At 42.3% G+C, this 23,995-nt stretch overlaps 1 protein-coding gene across 4 annotated transcripts in view; it reads left to right on the top strand.

Annotated features, from left to right (window-relative positions):
• Nucleotides 1-23,227, top strand: part of USP24 (ubiquitin specific peptidase 24) — a 149,917-nt gene extending 126,690 nt beyond the window's left edge. For all 4 annotated transcript variants that reach the window (XM_082615335.1, XM_082615336.1, XM_082615334.1 and 1 more), the window contains exons 56-68: nucleotides 1,716-1,812; nucleotides 4,157-4,273; nucleotides 4,680-4,772; nucleotides 6,316-6,418; nucleotides 7,569-7,690; nucleotides 8,563-8,676; nucleotides 10,333-10,398; nucleotides 12,436-12,502; nucleotides 13,938-14,016; nucleotides 18,016-18,091; nucleotides 19,001-19,087; nucleotides 19,428-19,538; nucleotides 20,540-23,227. In XM_082615335.1, the coding sequence (XP_082471461.1) occupies nucleotides 1,716-1,812; nucleotides 4,157-4,273; nucleotides 4,680-4,772; nucleotides 6,316-6,418; nucleotides 7,569-7,690; nucleotides 8,563-8,676; nucleotides 10,333-10,398; nucleotides 12,436-12,502; nucleotides 13,938-14,016; nucleotides 18,016-18,091; nucleotides 19,001-19,087; nucleotides 19,428-19,538; nucleotides 20,540-20,602 (1,195 nt within the window). In that variant the 3' untranslated portion in view covers nucleotides 20,603-23,227. The remainder of the gene's footprint in view (nucleotides 1-1,715; nucleotides 1,813-4,156; nucleotides 4,274-4,679; nucleotides 4,773-6,315; nucleotides 6,419-7,568; nucleotides 7,691-8,562; nucleotides 8,677-10,332; nucleotides 10,399-12,435; nucleotides 12,503-13,937; nucleotides 14,017-18,015; nucleotides 18,092-19,000; nucleotides 19,088-19,427; nucleotides 19,539-20,539) is intronic.
• The last annotated feature ends 768 nt before the right edge of the window (nucleotides 23,228-23,995 follow it).

Below are 23,995 nucleotides of genomic sequence, written 5' to 3'. Positions count from 1 at the left end.
TGGTTTGTATGTTTCTTAAGGTTCTTTTTTTTTTTATTTTATTTTTTTTTTTGCGGTACGCGGGCCTCTCACTGTTGTGGCCTCTCCCGTTGCGGAGCACAGGCTCCGGACACGCAGGCTCAGCGGCCATGGCTCACGGGCCCAGCCGCTCCGCGGCATGTGGGATCTTCCCAGCATGTGGGATCTTCCCAGACCGGGGCACGAACCCGTGTCCCCTGCATCGGCAAGCGGACTCTCAACCACTGCGCCACCAGGGAAGCCCCTCTTAAGGTTCTTTTATCTGTAACTGTTCCATTTCCCCACCACCTTTTTTGTCATGCCGTTTAACTGGGGTGAGACAGGTCATTTATCCTGTAGAACTGCCCATATTCTGGGTTTGTTTGCATTCTCACGATGCTTCCTAATGTCTGTGATAGGAAATGTGGAGCACCCGCTATATTCTTTCCAAAAGAATTGTACCTGAATCTGATCAGACATCTAGAGCTAAATATTACAAGAGTACTTGTTATCTTTTAAACTTGCCTGGAGTTGCCACTTAGAATCTTAGTGGATGTTGAACAGAGCCTTTGTGTCAGGTTCACATTAGGTAGCTAATGCTGAGCATTGACAGTTACATGCAATGAGCAGAACTGAAGTGGCTTCAGAAAACTCCACTGTCATCTTCCTGTGGGGAGAAGGAGGGCAGGGCTGTCAGCAGATGCTTCCCTCAGACAGGGACCAGAGCAGCTTTCACTGCTGTGACCTGAAAGAATGCCTCAGGACAGCTTTGCCTTGGGTCATCAAAATTATGTTATATTAAATCTCACTCCTGGAACAATGAGACTTTTCTGTTAAGAGATATTAGAAACGATAGGTAAGTTTTCACTGTGCTGATTATAATATGGGTTGTCATGTCAGAGTGCGTGTGTGAAGCAGAGAAAGAAAAGCTGACTGTGGAGAAGCATGCAGTTACCTAGTTGGTCTCAGGTAGTTACCACCACTGCCCGGCGCCAGGGAGCGGGTGTTTCTGCCTGACCGTGCCCTCCGCCACATCTGAGGCTGCTGCCTCTACCGCCCTGGTGGTGTGGAGGATTGGATTGGGTCGTATCTTTGCAGCGGGCAGTGTAGTATCCCAGTGTAACGCTGGGTGTGCCAAATATGATGGACCTGGCTGATAAACCTTAAAACTGCAGTCATCATCATCATAGAAGAAGAAGAAAGGAAGGAAGCAGGACCTTTTCAGCCTCACATGCTTCTGGGAGTAATAAGTAAATGTTGGGAGGGAAGAGGACAGGAAAGTGGAAGGATGGAAACACCAGTTGCACAGGGGGATTGGGAGGTGCTGTGTTGACTCAGAACTTTGAACTCGTGTCTTATTCTGAGACATTGAAGGGGTGCCAGGGAGAACTACTCCAGAGTGAACAGAACTTATAAAATTTTAGGTTCTTTGCTTGTGTATCTCTTGAAGTCTGAATTTACATTTATACAGATACTCATCTTAGGGGAAGAAAGGAAGAAGAAACAGGAAAAAATCCACTTTCCGTGTTCAAGGGTCTTGTTTTCCTTTTTCTCCTCCTTCCTCCCTCCCAAGAGCCTGTGGGTACTGACGCTCTCAGGAGACTTGAACTGACATCTTGGAGTAATTTTTTTCTTGGACAGTGGGTGGGACCACGTTGGGAAGGTTGGGTTGTAGAAATCTGTCTTGCTTTTTCACACCACATTTCTCTTTCTGTTAGGATCTTCTTGTTGGAGTGCAACGTGAGAGAAGTACGTGTTGCTGTGGCCACCATCCTGGAGAAAACCCTAGACAGTGCCTTGCTCTATCAGGATAAGGTCAGTCTTGTTTTCTAAATGTTATTTACACATTCTGTTTTTACCACATGTTTTAAAGTACACATAATAAGAAAGAAAGCCTAGGATTAGAGTCTGGTAATTATCCACATAAAATGCACATTCTGTGCACTGATAAATGCCAGGCTAGAAGGCATTGTGTCCTCTCCTCCTCAGATCCCAGATGTCAGGGTAGGCTAGGAATTCAGATCTGCTTTGGTCTGCATCAGGATTTTCTCTCTAGAGCGCTTCCTCCTCAGAGTCTTCTCTCGAGGGTTTGTGTTCGATCTCTCTGCATTAAGACCAACCTGAGTCTAGAGTCTCTAGTCTGGACCAACAGTCATTTTGAGCTACCCCTGGCTTTGTCTCTTCCCTCCTAAGTTATTTTCGTGATCCGAGCCTTCATGTGGCAGCCGGACCAAATAGTGCGTCCATCCAGGGGCATTGGCCACAATAGTTCCTTCTTTGATCTCCCTTATTCCCTAATCCTTGTTCCTGTTCTTCTGAATTTCTTCTTCTTCTTAACCATGTTTTCTGTAACATATTTTCTTCTGGTTCACAATTCCACACGTGCTAAAACAAACCATGGTATTTATTACCATCCTCAATCCCCCCAAATTTTAAGCCTTAGGGACATAAATGACATGAGTCTGATTATTCAGTCTGTTACTAAGTCCTAGCAAATACAGCAGTTACTTCCCAAGTTTGCTGTTTCAAACAGCTGACACTACATGGAAAACTTTGAAAAATGTTGTTTTCAGAACGAATTGGCTCCTCATAAACTCCTTATAAATTGGCTCGAGGCAGTGTCTCAATGAACTGAATGCAAATTCTAGGAATTGCTGCTTCAGATTCAGATGTTGGCTTTACTGTTCAACCCTGAGCAAGTCCTTTAAAGAGGCCCTTGATCCACACCCAGTGCCTGGCACCCAGGCACTTAGTTCCTTCAGTAGTCCTGAGCCGGGGTGCACCGTTAGACCAGACATGCTCAGGAGCTCTGCTCAATCCAGGATGGAGAAGGAGGTCAAATATACTCTTCAGGGAGGACCTAGAGGAAGACGGTCTCTCTCAGTTCCAGGAATCCTAAGGAAGTGGAGGTTTACTCTAAGGCATTGGCTTTCGATCAGCTTAAACAGCAGAACCATTTTTTGGCAAAACCTTACCTGGTTGCAGAATATCTAAAAATAGGTCATTGGGAGCAGCCTAGGACAGTTTGGATACCGTTGCTCTGAAGTACCCCTGTGGACGTTTTCTAAGATATTTAACATAAGGACCTTCTTACTCTCCTCCTTCCTCCCATGTACAAACCCAGACAAAGGGTAAAGGCAGAATTAGTGTGGTCTCCCTACAGATGGGGTCAGGCCATAGAGCATCATCCCACCAACCGCTAAAGGCAGGGCTGCAGTGGGGAGAAAGGGAAGGGAGTGGTGGAGGACATAAACCATTTGCCTCAGTAAATTCTACTTGATATCCAGCTGATGTATTTTATGTCTATTTTTACCCCATAATGGAAATGGTACCTCTTGCTACCCACTTTATATCGTAAAGTACTTTGAAATGAAGTGCTACATAAATGGTAGATTTTACTGTATATGACGAGTGTGACAGGATGGATGGGAATATTTCGAAAGTCTGTGAGAACCATCTCCAGAGGAAATGAACTGATAAAGAGTAGTAAGGCTGGTCTTAATTCTCAGATCACACATGAATTTCTAGGGACTTGTCCAAAAACAGTTGGGGTGGGAGGGAAAGAAGAAGCAATGTGATGACCAAAATGGTTTCTAAACAAATAAAATGTTTTTCAAAGCTTTCCATGAGGCGTCAGCGGGCTTTCAAGTAAGTTCACAGTTGAGTCGATATTACCGTTGTCATTCTGTCAGGCTGTTGCTCTCCATTTGCTCCATTGGCTTGATTTCTAGCCCCTATGCCTGTGTCTGTGTTTTTTATTCTTTGCATCTGTGATTATGTGAAGAAGTAGCATAGTGGAGGGAGGGATTCAGAAATATGTTACCTCTAAACCCCCTGCCTTTTAAGAGACAGAAAGAAATGGGCTCTGCAGAAAATGTGACGACTAGGCAGTAGAACCGTGCCCTTGAGTCTGAAAGCTAGGAAACAAAACTAGGCTTTTCTTTTAATTATTTCTACAGTTCCGCCAGTCTTCCCTGGAAGATCAAATTGATAATTCTGTTTTTGCTCTCCAAAGCATAAATCCATCTGAATCTGAGACTGGATTGTATCAATCAGACTTTCCTTTTGTTCTTATGGTGATTTACTTCAGATTAATCCCGTTACAAATGTCTGTCTTATACTCTTTTTCTTTATGTAATTTCATCTTTCCTTTGATCAGTTAAAGAGCCTGCATCAGTTACTGGAGGTACTACTTGCTCTGTTGGATAAAGATGTTCCTGAAAATTGTAAAAACTGTGCTCAGTACTTTTTCCTGTTCAACAGTTTTGTACAAAAGGTAAATGATTTTTTTCCTAATATAGCAGATTGATAGTCTAAAGGAATTTTATATGTGCAAAAAATTCAGACTGGTCAATATAGGATCTGTATGATATGTTTTTTTTTATGATATGGTTTTATGAGTGTTTCTTCTTAAAAATCTTAATTCATGCATTATATTACTTGCAAGAATTCCAGTGTACGTAGGGATCGTTACTTACTGTTGGAGTAGAAGTCTGCATTGAAACTAGGGCCCATTGTGCAGCACTGCAGGGCTGTTAGATTTTTAACAAGTACTTTCTCTATGTAAATTATACCATTTAAAAACTTACTGACCACTTAAAACTTCTCACTTAACTGTATTTTTGGAATAGATCTCTGTCTGGATAGGAATATAATTTGTCATTCTCAATATCTCATGACAGCAAGGAATTAGGGCTGGAGATCTTCTTCTGAAGCATTCAGCTCTGCGACACATGATCAGCTTTCTCCTAGGGGCCAACCGGCAGAACAGTCAGGTAATGCCTACTTTTATATATCCCAGCGAAGTGGCCACGGTTTTGGAAGCCACAATGTTCCTCTCTGTAGGAAATAAATATTAATTTCATCAGAGTCCGGGTATAAGTACTACATAGCCTTTAAAATTCTTTGGAGTTCAGCTATTTTTACAGCCTCCTCATAGAATTTATTCTAAATTCTGTAACCAGTGGGAATGACTAACTAGGATATCGCTCAAAATGCAAAGTGCTGAGTGACCTAGGAGGAAAGATGGGTTCTGCCTGGGGGATTCGAAAGCATTCAAGGAATAGTGGCCTTGGGTCCTCCACTTGCTCTCTGGGGCTGTGAGCAAGGCTGTGTTTGAGGACGTGCTTACACGGGATGCTGGTCACAGGCCAGGATTCAGATGTGAAGTTGAACCATTACACGCTGAACGATGTTGCTGCAGATGTAATGCTCATATTCAGAAAATGAAAGGGAAGTGGTTTTGTGATAATAGGGCCAGATATATCAAAAAATGACTCTCCTGTTTGGAGTTCCTATATTGGTGTGTTTCTCCAATCATTGTATTTCTTCTGTTTGATAGATTTAAAAGACACAAAATGTGAACATGCTGTAATGATAAATACTGTTTATGGAACTGGTTACGTTTCATGCTGTACCTCTGAAACTCACAATTCAGTAAAACAGGCAGTTTCCTCCCCATCCTCGGGCAAGAATTACAACTCAGAAAAGTTGTGACTTGTGACAGCCTTGACAAGGTCACGGGGCTAAAGCTCTGGTTTCCCCTGTATGTGATGCATTGCCTAGGGAAGCTTTCCTTTCTTTCTGAAGGGAGACAGACTTGCTACTTAGGCCTCCTCTCAGCTTCCTGTCATACCACCTTGCCGCTTGACTCTTGCCGTGACTCTTTAGTGTTAAAGAAACAAGTACTGACATGCTCTGTGTGTTGATGTTATGTTGAGATTTACAGTATCTATTTTTCACTTCAAGCTTTTCCTTATCAGGGACTCCATTGACACTGGCGATTGATTTAAATTCATTGTAATTTAAATAAGATTTAATTAATGGTGTTATGTTGTATGATTAATATTGTTTTGCATTTATGGAGCACACGAGTTTGAAAACATTCTACCTTTCATGTTTCATTTGGTCCTCACAACCACGAAGTGGGCGGAACAGGTAGGTTATCTCTGTCTTTACACAAAGAAGTCAGGTAGAGAACTCGCCCACATCCGTGTGGTGCAGCAAGTGGCAGAGGAGAGCCAGGCCTGCACACCTCCAGCCTCACAGGCTTTCCCCACTATACCGGGTGTAGGAAAATTACCTGGCACAGGGTGAGCGCTCAGCACCTGAATTGAATACGTAAATGGATTTGTTTTAGAATCGAGTTAATATACATCTACGTAAGCCACTCTTAAGCTGGCTTAAAACCCATGACTTTTTTGGACTTTGACCTGTCCTACTGTCAAACATTGAGAAAGAACGTGACTCAAAGTATCGTGAACCCGCACACCCTTCTAACCAAAGCACTAACATCCACTTTATTTTCTCTGACAACAGATACGTCGATGGAGTTCGGCCCAAGCACGAGAATTTGGGAACCTTCACAACACAGTGGCGTTGCTTATCTTGCACTCAGATGTCTCTTCCCAAAGAAACGTTGGTAAGCTTTAACCTGTCTTTAATACATCAGGAAAACAGAGAGATGGTGAGTTTGTCAGTAACACGTGGAGAGTAACAACGTTGGCAGTTAAATGGGTGTTACTTGTTTCTCATTTGGCTATTTGATATTTGAGGAACACTTAAAGTTTTTTGTTTCAGTCCACGTTAAACTTCACCTTATTTTACTAGTTTGTCACAAGAGCAAGCCAGTCATTTCTTTGGGGTGGGATATAGAAGTATTTAACAACACTCTAGGGTTAAAGGTACATTTCTGCACTGTTTCTAGGCCGTGTCGTGACAGTAACAGTGATGATACAGGAAAGCAGCTGAGAAGTAGTCAGTGTTTTCTGTGTGCTGTGCCTTTCCGTGGGGCTCGCAGTTTGTTGTGTTGAATCCCCTCAGCAAACCTGTGAGGGCAGTTCCCCTCCTGTGTGTGCAGAAGCTGAGATAGGGAGAGGTCTAGTAGCCCCTGAAAGTCTCACCGCTAGTCAGGGGCGTGGCAGCCAGTGTGGAATGCAAGCCTCTGACCCCCGAGCCTGTGGTAGGGTTTTCATGTCATCTGACCAGGAAACTAGATGAAAATCACAGGGCATCCCTCTGATCTGGAAATGCCGTTGGCTGTCTGAAGGGACGTGGGAGAGCCCTCAGACGGTCGTGAGCTAGAGTATGCTTCCTAAACTCTGACTCGCCCGTCTACAGAGGCAAAGCTACCGCATTCATGAGTTAGAAAGTTTTGCAAAAGAAAATGAGAATGAGAGTCCTTGCTTTTCTAGCATGTGGGGTAATCCCTTCCACGTGGGTTGGTTCTGCTCAGCACAGGTGGTGTTGGCCATTGAGCAACAGAAGTGCCTTGTCCAGGGTCTCTTCAGAGGCACTTTGGGCATTTTTTTTTTCATGCACTTTGTATATTTTAACTTCTTTGAAAGATGGTCTTGGGTGGAATCACCAGGAGTCTAGAGATCTTACACCTACATCCTGGGCATACATTGAAAGAGAGGGGTAAGTGTTTTCTCCCATCTCATGTCTGTGAGGGAAGAGTTGTAGGTGCTCAGCGGTTGCATGTATGAATCTTGAGGGGATCGCTTTGCCTTGTAGAGTCGATTTCACGTGATAATATCCAGTAAAGCGGGTTTTTCTTTGGTCCCCTCAAGCTCCGGGTGTATTTAAACAACGGACGCCTATTAGCATTGCCCCCTCGAGTCCCCTGCTGCCCCTCCACGAGGAAGTCGAAGCTCTCTTGTTCTTGTCTGAAGGGAAACCTTACCTGTTAGAGGTATGTACTTGTTCTGCTAAAGCCGTTTTCTTTTTGTTTTAGCTGTTTTCTTCTTTTTGAGGAAAAATGCCTTTTGTTATAAGTTGTATTTTGTACGTTGCTCTGATGAAGGGGAGTATGGTTAAGAGAAGTGATTATTTCAAATAATTTTATTTCCTCTATGTGTGTCAGGAAGAAATAGGGACTAAACATTCTTAGTCCTCTCTGCAACTAAGAATTGGGCCTCAAGATCCAGCCCAGCTAATTACCCCTCCAGGTCCCAGGAGCTAGGTACATGGCACCTCCCCAGTCACAGTCATTCAGTTTATTATCAGAGGGTTTGTTCCCAATCTCTTGTGTGTGTCCCTGGTCCTGGAACACTACAGCTCTGAAGCACATGGGTTTTTCAACCTCAGGAGTATGGAAGTGGGCTGTGCACAACACCCCATTGTGGCCCATCCACTATGAGTCCCTTCCCCTTCCACCCAGAGCTACCCCGTCTTGAGAACGTAATCTTCCAATCCTTCCTCCATTACTTGATTTACATATATATGACTGTGAACATAATCATACTGGTTTTCAATTACATCAACAGTGCTGTGCTGTATATCTCCTTTTTTTTTTTAAGCTTAACATTGTGTATTTTTGGGGTCTATCGGTGGTTATTTTAATGGGGGAGGGGGAGATTGACCTTTAAAAATCTGATGAAGGTGACTCCTGAGAGAAAGGTGCACATTTGCACAAATTGTGTTAACTCTCAGACAGACTCAGACTGTTTTGAGGCAATGTTGATGATCATAAATCTGAGCAAATTTCAGCGAAAGTCAGAAACAGCATATCAACAGTAACCTGCGACAGAGGAAAGGCTTACTCCTCTTCTGCCCTCCCGCTAGGTAATGTTTGCTCTGCGAGAGCTGACAGGCTCACTGCTGGCGCTCATTGAGATGGTGGTGTACTGCTGTTTCTGTAACGAGCATTTCTCCTTCACCATGCTGCATTTCATTAAGGTAGGACCTCAGGAAACCGGTGAGAGCCTGAGAGCCTGTGGGTGAGACACTAGGAAAGCATTCCTTTGGCTCCCAGGCACTATGTTTCTTTTAATAACCTTAATTGTTTTTCCTAATCATAAAAATAGTATTATACTTATTGGGTTTTTTTTTTAATGAAGAATAAAAAAGAACTCAAAATCTGACCATTTATAATATTCTCATACATTTTCCTTTTATTTTCTGTGCATGTATTTTAACATAATTGGGATTTTATTGTCTTTATGATTTTGTGTCCTTTTTTTCACTTGACATTTATAAGTATTTTCCATATCATTAAAAGTTATCTGAGTATATTTCATTGTCTCATGTACCATAATTTACTTAGCCATTCCCTTCCTAGTGATGCACATTTGCATTGGGTTCAATTCTTAACTATTAAGAATAATACTTTATAGTTAATGATAATGCTGTGGTGACCATTATTGTGTAAAATGGTTTTACAGTTTTAGATTATTTCCCCAGGCAGCATCTAAAATATCAAAAGTAGATTGATTTTTGTCACCTCCTGAAATAGTGATGTATGTAGTTCATTTATGAAGCTCTGATCAGTGTGTCCTAATTATTTATATTGCACTTATTGGATGCCAAGCACCGTTCCAAGAATATTACCTATTTAACTCACTTAATTCTCAAGTACATAAGTCCTTGGAGGTAGATATGTTTTTATCACCATTCTGCAATTGAAGAAACTGAGGCACAGGGTCACACAACCAGTAAGTAGCAGAGTGGGAGTTCGAACATCAGCAGGGTGGTTCCAGGGCTGTGCTCTTAACCATATTGTTTACTACCTTGCTGGGGATGATGAGAAAAACCTTTAAGCCTACGCCTAGCATTTGTATTTGTTTTTAATCTTTAATTTTTAATTACATGGATAATATAGAACTGCATTCTCTTGGTGAAAAACTAAAACGTGCAAACAAGGCCAAAATCCACCTTGACCACCACCAGCCAGGCTCATCCCCTGTCCACCCTACCCCGTGGATCAGTATTGTCACATTGTATATGTCTTTCCAGGCCTCATTCACTTACTTAGTACCGTACCTGGCACCTTGCAAGTGCAGTGTTGTAATGCAGTATCCTTTCCTACTACACATACGTATAAGGTTACTAAAATGCACAGGAGTGTGAGTTTTCTGAACCTTGCTTTCTTCACTTAGTGTATCTTGGTAGATTTTTCCACTTCCGAAGCTGAATTTTGTTATGTATTTCACTCATAGCATGCTGATCTCAGAATGCTCTCATTTGCTTTCTCATAACTACTCCAGCATGTTCAACAAAATAGGATATGTATAAATGAAATATAAGTATAAATTTAGGCTTGTTTAGTGGCTGAAAATTATCTCCCTTCCTTTCTGCTTTTTTTCCTGTCTCCTTCCTAATTTCATAGTAAAATATCAAGGAGGGTTACAGGTGGGAGGACCATATAGAGGTGGTTTGTTTCAGTCCCCAGATTTAGCATTTGGGGAACTGAGACGCAGAGAAGGGAACGACTTGCCCAGTATCAGCCAGGAGGTGGGAGAACTAGGGCTGGAAGCCAGCACTGTCGGTTGCCACTCCATTGTGCTTTCCACTGAACACTTACTGGAATCTTTATGCTTTTAAAAAATATTTCAGAACCAACTAGAAACAGCTCCACCCCATGAGTTAAAGAATACGTTCCAACTACTTCATGAGATGTTGGTAAGTCATAAATGTTCTAATTCACTTGCATTTAGGTATTTACTAGTCAGCGTGTGTTCATGAATAAAAACTGTGTGTCCTTGTGTTGCCTTTGCGCTCCTTTGGTCTGCACTCACTGAGTCCTCTTCATATCAGCCATTTTTCATGCATTACTGATTTAGAAGTGAGCGATAATACACTGCCTCATAGGCACTTGCGGTTTAGTAAGGGAGCCAGACAAGTACACAGGCAATCACAGTACAGAGAGCAAAGGCCTCACCACGGACAGGAAACTGTGATCAGCTCAGATGTGATCTTGTGTGACCCTGTGACCGGCAGAGGTGAACGGCTGGCTCTACAGTTCACTCGAATCTGAGACACCACTGACTGTCTGTGTACTACTGAAAATATCTTCATGAGCCAAAAACTGAAATGTAATCCACTGGAGGGTACATCCCAATTTCAGAAATATGAAAAGCAGGGGCTAAAATTCAGTTGTAATCAGTGAAATATAGTTTTATTAGAAGCCGAACTTAGAGAGGTGGAGTGAGCTGCCCAAGGCCATTGTTCAGTAAGTGACAGAGCCAGGATCTGAGCCAAGCGACTGGCCCTGGATCCCATGCTCTCCACCAAACCCCTGGTTTGCTCAGTGAATTGTAGAGGTAGAGCTAGAAGGAGTGGGAACTTGTAGGGCTTGGGGAAGAAGCCCAAACCAGACCAGGAAAGGCTTCAGGTACCAGTGCGTGTAGACTTTTCCCTGTAGGTCAGCGGTGACACTCTGGTGGCCAAGTTCCACCTACATGTCTATTTAAGTTGGCGCAAATTGTCTTGTTTTTTACTTTCTGGATCCCAGCCTGTCTTGAGGAATCAGGTAATCTGGCCACACTGGCTCCATTTCCTCCATGCCCCATCACCTAGAACAGCAGAGGCACACCCCCTCGATGAGGTTTGTGGTTTCCCATTCCCCAGTGTCCTCACCACTCCTCTTGTCTGCCGCATGGCTCATGTCTTGTCATCTTGGGCTCTGTAGACATTTAAGTTAGCAACTTCTGCCGTGGGTGATGGGCACCGTGGAAGGGTTTGAAGCAGGAAAGCAGTGTGACCTGATTTATTTCTTAGAAAGATTCCCCCGGCAGTTGTCTTGAAGGATGGACTAAAGAAGGAAGCAGGGTTGGAATTGGAAGACCACATAGGAGTCTGTGGCAGTAATCTGAGTGTGAAATAACAAGGCTTGTACTAAGGAGATACAGGAGTAGAGGGAGCAAAGGCCAGAAGAGTAGGTGTTTAGAAAGAGAATCAGTAGAATTTGGTGACTGACTGTGAGCCAGTGAGAGACTAGCCCAGGGGCTTTTTAAAGAGGGGCTGTGGGGGCGGGGGGGGGGCGGCGCCTGGGTTCCCTTTAGGTCCCTTAGGCCTTGGCACAGGGTAGGCATTTAATAAACACTTTTGAATATGGCAGTACCTCATGGGTGCCATTTCTGAGAAGTCTGTCTTTCTGGTCTTTACCGCCTTCTGGTCCTAGTGCTTTTGGAAGATTGTTGCACCTTGGGGTGGGACTGCGTGTTGTTCATCTGCTCAACAGCAGACCTGTTTAGTTTACTGCACCATGCACGGTTCAGTGCCCGGACATTAGAAGTACAGCGAGAGTAAGATGTAGATCCAGCCCTGTTTGGCGTGGCATAAAGCTCCACATCAACTTGTAGAGCATGTGTTATATCAAAACTTTGTCACATTCTTTGTAAACCATAAACCTCTTATCCTTGGGATCATGAAATACGCGTCCATATAACCCACAGAGAACTCTAGATGTTATTGGTAAGAACACATATTAGGAAATGAGTGTATCTTCAAATATTACTTATGTAATAGTTTTTCATGTTTAGTTTAAAATGTAATATATTGTTGAGAAATACAGCAATGACTTGATATTTGTTTGTATTTGGTTTTGTTATGTTAGAAACTATATAATCTCTTGAATTATTTTTTTTTAAAGGCACCAGTGGCTGTAACACAAGTTCCTTCCTTCATTTACAAGCCTTTGTTTCCTACTTCTCCCAGGTCATTGAGGATCCCATACAAGTGGAGCGAGTCAAATTTGTGTTTGAGACAGAAAATGGATTACTAGGCAAGTATGGCTGCCTTATGAAGAAGTGTCTGCAGTAAATGTGCAGAGAGTGCATCGTTCCAGCCAGTCTCTCCTCCCTGGGGTCTGCCCCCCACTCTCTGCCTGGCGTGGATCAGTGAGGAAGCCACGAGAAGTCTGGTCAGGGCTGTTGGGCTCCCTCATTCTAGTCAGGAGAATTAGAGCCGGAGGATCTTATCGCCCTGGACACTCTCCTACTTTTAGTAAGACACAGTTTGAGGTCCTTTTACTGGGTCAGGTAAGATTTGGGGGTGCTGTGACTTTCTTCAACAAGCTAAAGTTTGTCCACTTAAGCAAGAAATCTTTCATCCCACTCTGTAGCCATTGAGGAGGAAAAAACTAAAACCTTAGACGCAGGATATTGTCAAGCTCATGAAATGTAATTTTTTTTTTTTACCTGTGGTATGAGTGCACCCAAATTTCTATTGTCTATTCATAAAAGTTTTTTGACAGAGTTTTCTTTTTCAGAAGGCTAAAGTGGCTTTAATGAGCGATTTCTTAGGAAAAGTTTAGTTAAAAGTAGTCTTATCCAACTCCCACCATCCACCTGTATTTCCAGTTAACTTGAGTCCTTTTAGATTTTGCTATGTATTAAGAGAAGTTTTAGGATCTCTTTTTATTGCAGAAAGGAAATTTATACAGAATTACCTAAAAAGGTTCTGTAGCTACAGCATTCTAGGCCACCCCCTTTGGAATGGTGTACTCTGCTCAGGGCAGTCCCCGGGCTCTCTGGAACTTACAGAGCATACACTGCTCAAGAACAGGGACCAGGCATTACAGTCATCCCTGGGTACCCGCAAGGCATTGGTTCCAGGACCCACCTCGGATACCAAAACCCACAGATGCTCAAGTTCCAGAGTCCACCCTTCGTATCCACAGTTCTGCATCTGAGTATTCAACCAACCACAAATTGTGTAGTACTATATGTATGTCTTGAAAAAAATTCATATGTAAGTGGACCTGCACAGTTCAAACCCATGTTGTTCAAGGATCAGCTGTATTTATCTTTAAATGGTAAAAGCAAAGAGCAGAAAATATTTGTTGAACTGGACTAATACCATACATTTCCATTTATCACAGTAAAAGTATTTTAACTACTCTCTGTCAGTAGTGTGGTGGATGGAGAACTTTGAAGGTCTCTAGGTGAATTATCAGCCATTATAAATTTTAGTTCCTTTCAGTTCTTGTAAAAGTCAAACTTTCACCACCCTGTGTGTCTCTTGAATACTACTTAGTGTTTCTACCCATTAGAATTTAGGGAATCCTGTTGAGTCAGCACCACCATGTTTTTGTTAAGTTTCTTATCTGCTTATCAAAATAGTTTGTTGTAAATTTTCAGAACAAGAGAGCTGTTATTACCTGGACCCACTTTCAGTTCAGTGCTTTATTGTTAAAATTTCCTCTTCTGTTCCTTCAGCTCTGATGCACCACAGTAATCACGTGGACAGCAGTCGCTGCTACCAGTGTGTCAAATTTCTTGTAACTCTTGCTCAGAAGTAAGTATTGATTCAAAATGCAGTGAGGAAATGGTGTTTTAGTTACAAGTCAAATATGACCAGAGGAAAAAAATCTGCCTTGTTTTAGTACCTAGAAAATCTGACGCAGTCAGGGCATGCTTGCTTGGATGGTACAGACAACTATTCAAATGACCTCCAAGAGATGTGGAGGGGGAGTGTTAAAGGTAACAGATCTTATGTAATCCAAGGGGAAAAAAAAATGCTAAACCACCAGGCTTTTTGCAGGAAGGGCAGGAGTCCAAGGCAGATTTAGGGACCTCGACAGCAAAGAGTTGATGAACCTTCACTCAGGAGACCTTTAGTTAACTACCAACTGTGTCGGCTTCTAGGTCCCCACTTTCAAAATTGTCTCTCAAGAGACAGAGTCATATAACAGCTAATTATACTTATGAACCCAGGCACTATGCTGAATACTTCGCCTGTATTCTCATTTAACCTTTTCAACAACTTTATGAGGTTAAGTACTGTTATTAGTCCCATATCATAGGTGGTTTAAGTGACATGCCTGCCGTCAGAGCTAGGACTTGATCACAGGCTGACTGACTTCAAGGCAGAGGTTCTTTTTTCTTTTTATTTAATTGTGCTAACATATACATAACATAAAATTCACCATTTTAGCCATCTTTAGGTGTACAGTTCAGTGGCACTAAGTACACTCACGTTGTTAGCGCAGCCATCACCACCATCAGTCTCCAGAACTTTTTTCATCTTCCAGAACTGAAACTCTGTACCCATTAAACAATAACTCTCCATTCCTCCTCCCTCCAGCCCCTGGCAACCATCGTTCTACTTTTTATCTTCATGAATTTGACTATCGTAGCTACCTCACATAAATGGAATCATAGAGTATTTGTCCTTTTATGACTGGCTTATTTCACTTATCATGATGTCTTCAAGGTGTATCCACATCGTAGCATGTATCAGAATTCCGTTTCTTTTTAAGGCTGAATAATACTCCATTGTATAGATACATGTATACTATATTTTGCTTATCTATTCATCTGTCAATAGACCCTTGGAAAGCAAAGGTTCTCAATGCTAGAAGGAACCTGAGTGGTTTGCAACTTCAGCTCCCCGATTTAGTACGTTGGCCAACAAAAGATCGGAGTGACTGCATGCTAACCCAAGGTTATTTTTTTTTTAATTGAAGTATAGTTGATTTACAATATTGTGTTAGTTTCAGGTGTACAACAAAGTGATTCAGTTATATATTTTGTTTCAGACTATTTTCCATTATAGGTTATTATAAGATATTGAATACAGTTCCCTGTGCTGTACAGTTAATCCTTGTTGCTTATCTGTTGTATGTATAGTAGTTTGTATGTTAATCCCATACTCCTAATTTATCCTCCCCACCCACGCCTTTCCCCTGGTAACCATAAGTTTGTTTTCTATGTCTGTGAGTCTGTTTCTGTTTTATATATAGATTCATTTGTATTATTTTTTAGATTCCACATATAAATGATATCATATAATATTTGTCTTTGTCTAACTTCTCAAAGTATAATATTCTCTAGGTCCATGTATGTTGCTGCAAATGGCAATATTTCTTTCTTTTTATGGCTGAGTAATATTCCATTGTGTGTATATATATCTATATCTAGATCTAGATATAGATATATATACATACACACATCACATCTTCTTAAACCAGTCGTCAGTTGATGGGCACTTGGGTTGTTTCCACGTCTTGGCTGTTGTAAACAGTGCTGCAGTGAACATTGGGGTTCATGTACCTTTTCAAATTAGAGATTTTGTCTTTTCAGGATTTATGTACAGGAGTGTAACCCAAGGTTATTGAGCAGACTGCACTGCCATCACTGAGTCTTGCACCGAAGCTCTTTTTATAGTTTAACTTATTTTGCTCCAGATTTTCGCCGATTCTTAGGCATGGATATTGCCATCCTTGGACTTGTACCAGAATGTGAATGAGAAATCTGTTGGGATTAATCTGCTGCATTTGAGCATCCTCAACAGATTTAAATGAGAGCCCCATTGAAATAATGCATGAACACGCGTTTTCCAGATGACATAACATTGTAGGCACAGGTGGAAATCATTCTGCCACAATTGTGCGTTCATTAATTAGGCTTCATATTGGCAACATGTCATCATAAGCCCTTGCCTAAAAGTGGCATTTCCAAGTAGTGTTGGGGCCACATATCATGTCTGTTGCCAGAAGACACAGGGTCCAGATACCAGTAGTGTCTTTATATGTGCTTCCATACCCTGCACATATCACATTTTATATACATTAGTGGCAATATCCCCATTGTTAGTGTCTTCGAATAAAGACAGCTTTCTAGATGGGCAAATAAAAATGGAAAGCTGGGGTGCTCGAAAATCACATTTTAAAATTGGTTTTCCCATAATATCATTCTTATTTAAATCACAAAAGTTAAAGACTAGTTTGATTTTATCACGAGGTCATTTATTGGACACCTTAAAACTACTAGAAGAGAACATAGGCAAAACATTCTCTGACATAAATCGTAGCAATGTTTTCTTAGGTCAGTCTCCCAAGGCAATAGGAATAAAAGAAAAATAAACAAATGGGACCTAATAAAATTTCTAAGCTTTTGCACAGCAAAAGAAACCATAAACAAAACAAAAAGACAACCTATGGACTGGGAAAAAATATTTGCAAATGATGCAACCGACAGTGGCTAAGTTTCCAAAATATACAAACAACTCATACAACTCAATAACAAAAAAAACAACCCAATCAAAAAATGGGCAGAAGATCTAAACAGGCATTTCTCCAAAGAAGACATACAAATGGCCACTAGGCATATGAAAAGATGCTCAACATCACTAATTATCAGAGAAATGCAAATCAAAACTACAATGAGGTAATCACCTCACACTGGTCAGAATGGCCATCATTAAAACGTCTACAAATAATAAATGCTGGAGAGGGTGTGCAGAAAAGGGAACCCTCCTGCACTGTTGGTGGGAATGTAAATTGGTACAGCCACTATGGAAAACGGTATGGGGATTCCTCACAAAAGTAAAAACAGAATTACCATATGTTCCAGCGATCTCACTCCTGGGCATGTATCTGGAGAAAACCTCTAATTTGAAAAGATACATGCACCGCAGTGTTCATTGCAACACTGTTTACAATAGCCAAGACATAGAAGCAACCTAAATGTCCATCGACAGAGGAATGGATAAAGAAGATGTGGTGTATATATATATACCATGGAATACTACTCAACCATACAAAAGATTGAAATAATGCCATTTGCAGCAACATGGATGGACTTATAGAGATTATCATACTAAGTGAAGTAAGACAGAGAAAGACAAATATCATATCACTTATATATGGAATCTAAAATATGATACAAATGAACTTATTTACAGAAAAAACAGACTCAGACATAGTAAACAAACTTATGGTTACCAAAGGAGAAAGGAGGTGGGGGAGGGATAAATTAGGAGTTTGGGATTAGCAGATACACACTACTATATACAAAGTAGATAACCAACAAGGTCCTACTGTATAGCACAGGGAACTATATACAACATCTTGTAATAACCTACAATGGAAAAGAATCTGAAAAGGTATATTTATAACTGAATCACTTTGCTATACACCAGAAATTAACACAACATTGTAAATCAACTATACTTTAATTTAAATAAATAAATAAATAGGTTAGTTATTAAGTGTACAATTTGTTGTGGGTATTTTTATTTTATTTTTTATTTTCCAACTTGGAATTTTAATAGAATGAAGTGGATGAGTTAGAGGTAGATAAGAAACTTTTCACCACATATTTATCTTTTACTGCCTTTTGAAGTTTAAACATTTGAATGTATCCAAACCAAAAAAAGTATACATTTAATGTAAAGACAACTGAACTTTAATGAAAGTAGCACTTGTGTTTCCAAATTTTAAAGTACTATATATTAAAGAAGTATATTTGCAGAGAAAGCATTTGGCTAATAAAAATTTCCTCCAATCACCAGGTGTCCTGCTGCTAAAGAATACTTCAAGGAGAACTCCCATCACTGGAGTTGGGCTGTACAGTGGCTGCAGAAGAAGGTAATTGAGTTTTTAACTTTTCTGGCTATAACATAGGAATCAATGGCAGCATATCTTATCAGGAAAAATCTCAAACTTAATTTGGAGACTGTCCTCAAAATATTCTCAGAGTTCAGACTTTTTTTTAGTACAGTTGATACCTATCTTTATGCATTTAATTTGTATCTTAATACATGTGTTTTAATTTTATGGGTAAAAAGGTAAGGATGATTATATAAGAGATAATATTGATATTTTAGTGAGCTCTTGAGAATGGAAGTGGAATCTTCTAAGAAAGAATCTCCTGATGTGACAAAGTCTGGGTCAATTTATATGCTATTTTAGATGCTTTTTATTTTTATTTTATTTATTTATTCAGCTGCACCAGGTCTTAGTTGCAGCACGTGGGATCTTCGTTGCCACATGCGGGATCTTTAGTTGCGGCATGTGGGCTCTTAGATGCGGCATGCAGGATCTAGTTCCCTGACCAGGGATCGAACTTGGGCCCCCTGCATTGGGAGCATGAAGTCTTAACCGCTGGACCACCGGGGAAATCCCTAGATGCTCTTTGTACTGTAATATCTAATGATAGAAATCGTGGGCTCACGTGGGCTTATTTGTCATCTCTGATGACATTTTTTAAATATTTATTTTATTTATTTATGTTTTTGGCTGCATCGGGTCTTAGTTGCAGCATGCGGGGTCTTGGTTGCGGCTGCAGTCTTCTCTCTAGTTGTGGTGCGTGGGCTCTGTAGTTTGCAGCACGCAGCCTCTCTAGTTGCGGCACACGGGCTTAGTTGCCCTGCGGCATGTGGGATCTTAGTTCCCCAACCAGGGATCAGACCTGCGTCCCCTGCAGTGAAAGGCAGATTCTTAACCACTGGACCACCCGGGAAGTCCTCTGATGGCATTTTTGACTTTCTGTCTCAGATGTCAGAACATTACTGGACACCGCAGAGTAATGTCTCTAATGAAACATCAACTGGAAAAACCTTTCAGCGAACAATTTCAGCTCAGGTGAGAGTTACCTTTTGGTTTTGTGTGGCTTGAAATCCCTTAGGTAGGATTTTTAGTATGTGCCTCAGAAACTGCAGCCTCAGAAAAGAAGTACAGGTTAAAACTGAGTAAGGCTGGAAGAAACAATTGATTTTCTATGAAAAGACAGCAAGTTGTTGTACACTTTGAGAGTTATTTGCCTGGAAGAAAAGCAATGAGGGTCGGTCAGTCTGGCCCCCACTGCCACAGAGGTTGATGTGAAGGCACCACCTCCAAAGGTCGAGAGAAGCGTAGTCTTCCTCAGTGACGCTGCTGCCACGGCACACCCCCTAACTTCTTCTTGTTTTTCAATCTCCGGCAGGACACATTAGCATATGCCACAGCTCTCCTGAATGAGAAGGAGCAGTCGGGAAGCAGTAACGGGTCGGAGAGCAGTCCTGCGAATGAGAACGGAGAGAGGCACTTACAGCAGGTACAGTAGGGCATGTCCTGTGTGAAAGGGCAGCGCCTGCTCTGAGGTTCTCCGAAGAGAATCTCCATAATCAAGAGAGAAAGGAGACACCAGCTCCACCCTCTAGTAGTCTGTGCTCAGGACTCACGCACTGTGTGCTTAGAAAGCGCAACAGTGCTGCACCGTGAAATTAAGCCAGGCTTTGGCCTCAGTCTCTGCTGGCTGTTCTGCTGAGCTTGGAGAGCGTCCTGATAAAGCCAGGCTGCAGATGTGGTCCTTCCAGATGGTACCTTGTTCTGCTGGGTTATGAAGAATCACCCCTTCCTCCTCCTGCTCTCACCAGCCTTCCTGGAAACACAGACCCTTGAAAAGAAGGGCCTCATGCCATTGAAATCTGTTTCTGTCAGGGGAGTCAAAGCGTAATTTTAAGCTTATTTTTTAAGTGTTTTTAATACTAATCGCTATAGTAGAAAAAGGAATGCAATATTTATTGAACACCTACTATGTGCACAATAATGCAGCAGGTTTAAATGTAATGACGTGTATCGTGTCCACCCTCTGGTCTGTAACCTTCTGTAAAGCCATCTCTGTAGCTCCATCACAGTGCATGGCACAGAGGCCTCATTAAATGAATCTTGCTGATGTTCTGTGTGCTGTTTTGTTCGTTTGTAAATCTTTTGGATCCTCATAACAACCTTGTGAGGCCACTGTTACCCTGATTTCACAGAAGGAAACTGAGACTCGGCATAGTGATTTGATTTAACCCAAGGCCACATTGTGACTGCAGGCAAGTCACTAGGTTGTTTCTGTGACTAAATGAAAACACAGAAATGAAAGTTTTGCATAATCAGGAATTATCAAATATAAGGTGTTACACTTGTTACGTTTTGTTGCCCTTTGATAAACATTAAGTAGTTAAATGAGGACATGTTTAAACTGCAGAGCACAAGTCCGTTGGCATAGAAAAACGTTTTTCTCTAACTTAACTCTGTATGTATTTAACTTCTTTTCCTTTCCCAAAGGGTTCTGAATCGCCCATGATGATCGGCGAGTTAAGAAGTGACCTGGACGATGTCGATCCCTAGGGGACGTGCCCAGCACATGATGAGAAGTCACGTCACGGTTACTAGATGCTCAGGACCTTTTTGAAATCAGAATCTCATCCTTGAACCCTTTGGAAGAGCCTGGAGGCTGGACCAGGAGAGCCTGCCGTGACGGGAGGAGCACGTGTTTTAAGGAAAGCACTCTTCAGCCCCCGGGAAGGCCTGGGAGCTGTTTGGCAGCAGAAGAACTCCGGCCTGTGGATCCGCTGACCCCCGGGGCACAGTCCGTATGTGGATTGACACATTTGTGGAGATTTTAGGAAATAAAGCCGGTGGTAGACTGTTTTGTTACATGAACATAACAAGAGTGAGTGAGGATAAAGCTATTGCTTTCTCTGTGATGCTACAAAAGAAATTCCTTTGGTTTTTATATTTAAAAAAAAAAAAAAAGCAAGCTGCCTTTAGATGAGTGCGGGCAAATTTTTAATCTTGCAGTAACATTGAATAGGAATATCCAATTTAAAATGGTGTAAAGATATGTGATAAAAATTCCTTTTCACTGTAAAATAGTAGTTAAAGAATTCAGTTTACACAGACCTTTGTATTTAATATGTCTCCCTATTTGTATAGAATTTCAGGTTGGTCTGGATGAGAGCTCTGCGCATAAACTTGGATCTTGATGAAATGTTACCAGGATCAAAAATTGAGAAATTAAGCTCTTTAAGGTATTTTTCTGATATAATTGAGATTGAAAGAGCAATAAAAAAAAAAAAAATGCTGTGTTCTCCAGAAGTACACGCTGCGTTCTTTGACATCAGTTACTGAAGAAGTTGCGAGTTGTTCCCAAAACGAATTTTAAAAAGAGCAAAATAAAAAGCACTTTAAGATATAATTTTATTGAGTTTGACTTAATAAAATCATCTTTTTAATGCTTGGAGACATATTGAATAAACTGTAGTCTTAAGTCATGTGACCTACAATCATTTGCTTTTGCTGAAAAATAATTACGGAAACCCTTGGTACTGGTTGTATATGAAGTTTAAATATTTGAGTTGAAAGACACTGCTTTGTGAGTTTCTAGACATTTTAATGCAGAGAAGGAATTTGAGACTTAGTTTCTCCTCAGCATGACTAATTGACACTAAAAAGATGGGGACAAGAAATAACTAGTAAGCGACTGAACAACCATCCATTTAGTTGTATTTCCCAAGTCTTGTACCTTGCACTCATTTCAGGTTAGATGCCAATCCCCCTTTTTCTGGAGGGGAGGGGGGATGCCAACATATCTCATATACTTTGTGTGTTTTTGGGTTTTGAGTCACTACACACATTTTCAACCCTGTTTGCCTTTAGTTGTGTGCCCTGCCTTGTCCTGTGCTCTCCATGCACAGGACTAAGGGAGCCTCAGGAAGAGCCGAGTGGCCCCAGTCATAGATCTGCAGAGTCAGAGAGGCTCAGTGGACCCGTGACAGGACAGATAGCTGCTCCCAGTGCGCACCGCAGACCCTGTCATCTCACGGTCCAAGGTTCAAGTTACGGTGCAGCCGGGCTGCAGTTTGTGATTGCGTGACAGGCTGGTGGTGGCTTCTGTCAAAAGACACTGAGGAGGTGGAGGGCCGACACCTAAGAGCAGAGCTGCGCCCCAGAGGAAGGGTCAGAGGCAGCCGGCAGATTTTATGTGGTTCTGATGTTCTTGCAAATTCAAGTGTGATGTTTCAAACCGGATTTTGAGCACATGAATACCCCATGTCCCACTATCTCCCCAGCCGTCCCCTCCATCCCCATCCTCACAAAGCGACCCCACAGGGCGTGACGCTGAAATGCCAGCCGTGATAAAGTGTGTTGATACCACACTGGCAGCTGCGCTCTCAGGAGCCCAGATTCAGGAGTGAGATTGCCACTTCTGTCCCCTCTTTCCTATGGAAACAATGCCTTCCACAACCCCCAGCACCTGCTCCCTCACGGTCGTGTTCCTCAGGACCAGCATCACCTGTCGCTGATGTTAGGCGCCCTGGTTGATTTGCTCACGTTGCTGCGAGGAACATCACTTTCACGTTGCCAGTAACCTTGATTTCCAATGGCTGCAGTCTACGAACCTGCTGATGACTTTCTTTTGATGTCATACAACAAAGTGACAATTACGACAGGCTTGCTTTGGAAGAAGGGTCATTTTTACTGCCAATTTTTTTGGATGAAGATGTTTTTATAAATCTTTCAAAATGGTCTGCAAATCGAATAGGAATTGCACAACTGAACTCAATGCTGTGTGTTCTCAAGAAGCTCCCTTCGTGAGGCCCTTCTTAGGATGGCCGAATCAGCCCCTTAGAGGCGTCCTGGGAGAGAACGTAAATGAGCCTTCCGAAGGGTACCTGGCCCGTGACTTCCCCTGGAGCCCACACACGGCCGTGACAGAACAAACGCGGGCCTAGAGCACGTGTCACCAGACTCACCCTGTCTTGCTCCACCCTCCCTGCTAACATCGAGGTGTGTGCCGTTACCTTCTGAGCTTGGAACGAGCAGACTGGAATTTTCCTCTGCTACCTCTTGTGTACAAAATCTTGTTTATAAAATTTCAAAAGGAAGTAGATAAACTAGGGAAGAAACTTAATTCTAAATTTGGTTCACTGAGTGGCACTTCTTAGCTTCTGAGGTATAAAATAAATTTTTCAAAAACAGAGTTGGGGGTTCACTGACATTTTTCTGTGTATATCAGAAAATGGCTATGGTCGGGGGAAGGGGTGCCAGGGGCCAGTGACCAGGTGGGAAATGGTGCTGATTCTTTTTTTTTTTTTCTTTGCGGTACACGGGCCTCGCACAGGCTCAGCGGCCATGGCTCACGGGCCCAGCCACACCGTGGCATGTGGGATCCTCCCAGACCGGGGCACGAACCCGCGTCCCCTGCATTGGCAGGCAGACTCTCAACCACTGCGCCACCAGGGAAGCCCTCCTTTTTGTACTTTGCACTGACGGTGTGAATAAGGTCCACTCTTTAATAATGAGGGGCAGTGGCTCTTTTTCTAAGCCTTTTACTGTTTCCTCCTCTGGATACCCTGACCATTTCAGGATTCATTTGCAAAGCTGGATAAGGATGTGCTAAACTCAGACCAGTGGCCTGTAGACATCTGCCCCATAGCTTTCAGGTCTCCCAGTGGTCCCCAGCATAAATCACGTCCCTGGTCAAGCTGGATTTCTTGCTGGACCCCGCAGGTCTAAGCCCCACCCCTAATGTCCTGCGTTTGCCCACATGGTTCCCCTCTCCTGGGGTGTTTGCTGCTCCAGACCTTTCTTCTGTGGTCCACACCCATTCCTCCCCAACTCCCGGTGACCAGCTGCCAACCTCTGCAAGAACAGTCGTTCCCTTTTCTCAGATCTTGGAGCCATCCAGGCGTGGACAGCTAAGGAAATGACCCCTGACTCTTGGGTGGTGGGCGAGGG

Source organism: Mesoplodon mirus (assembly GCF_964341445.2).
Source record: "Mesoplodon mirus genome assembly, chromosome: 3".
NCBI lineage: Eukaryota > Metazoa > Chordata > Mammalia > Artiodactyla > Ziphiidae > Mesoplodon > Mesoplodon mirus.
This window is presented reverse-complemented; position numbering and strand designations above follow the sequence as displayed.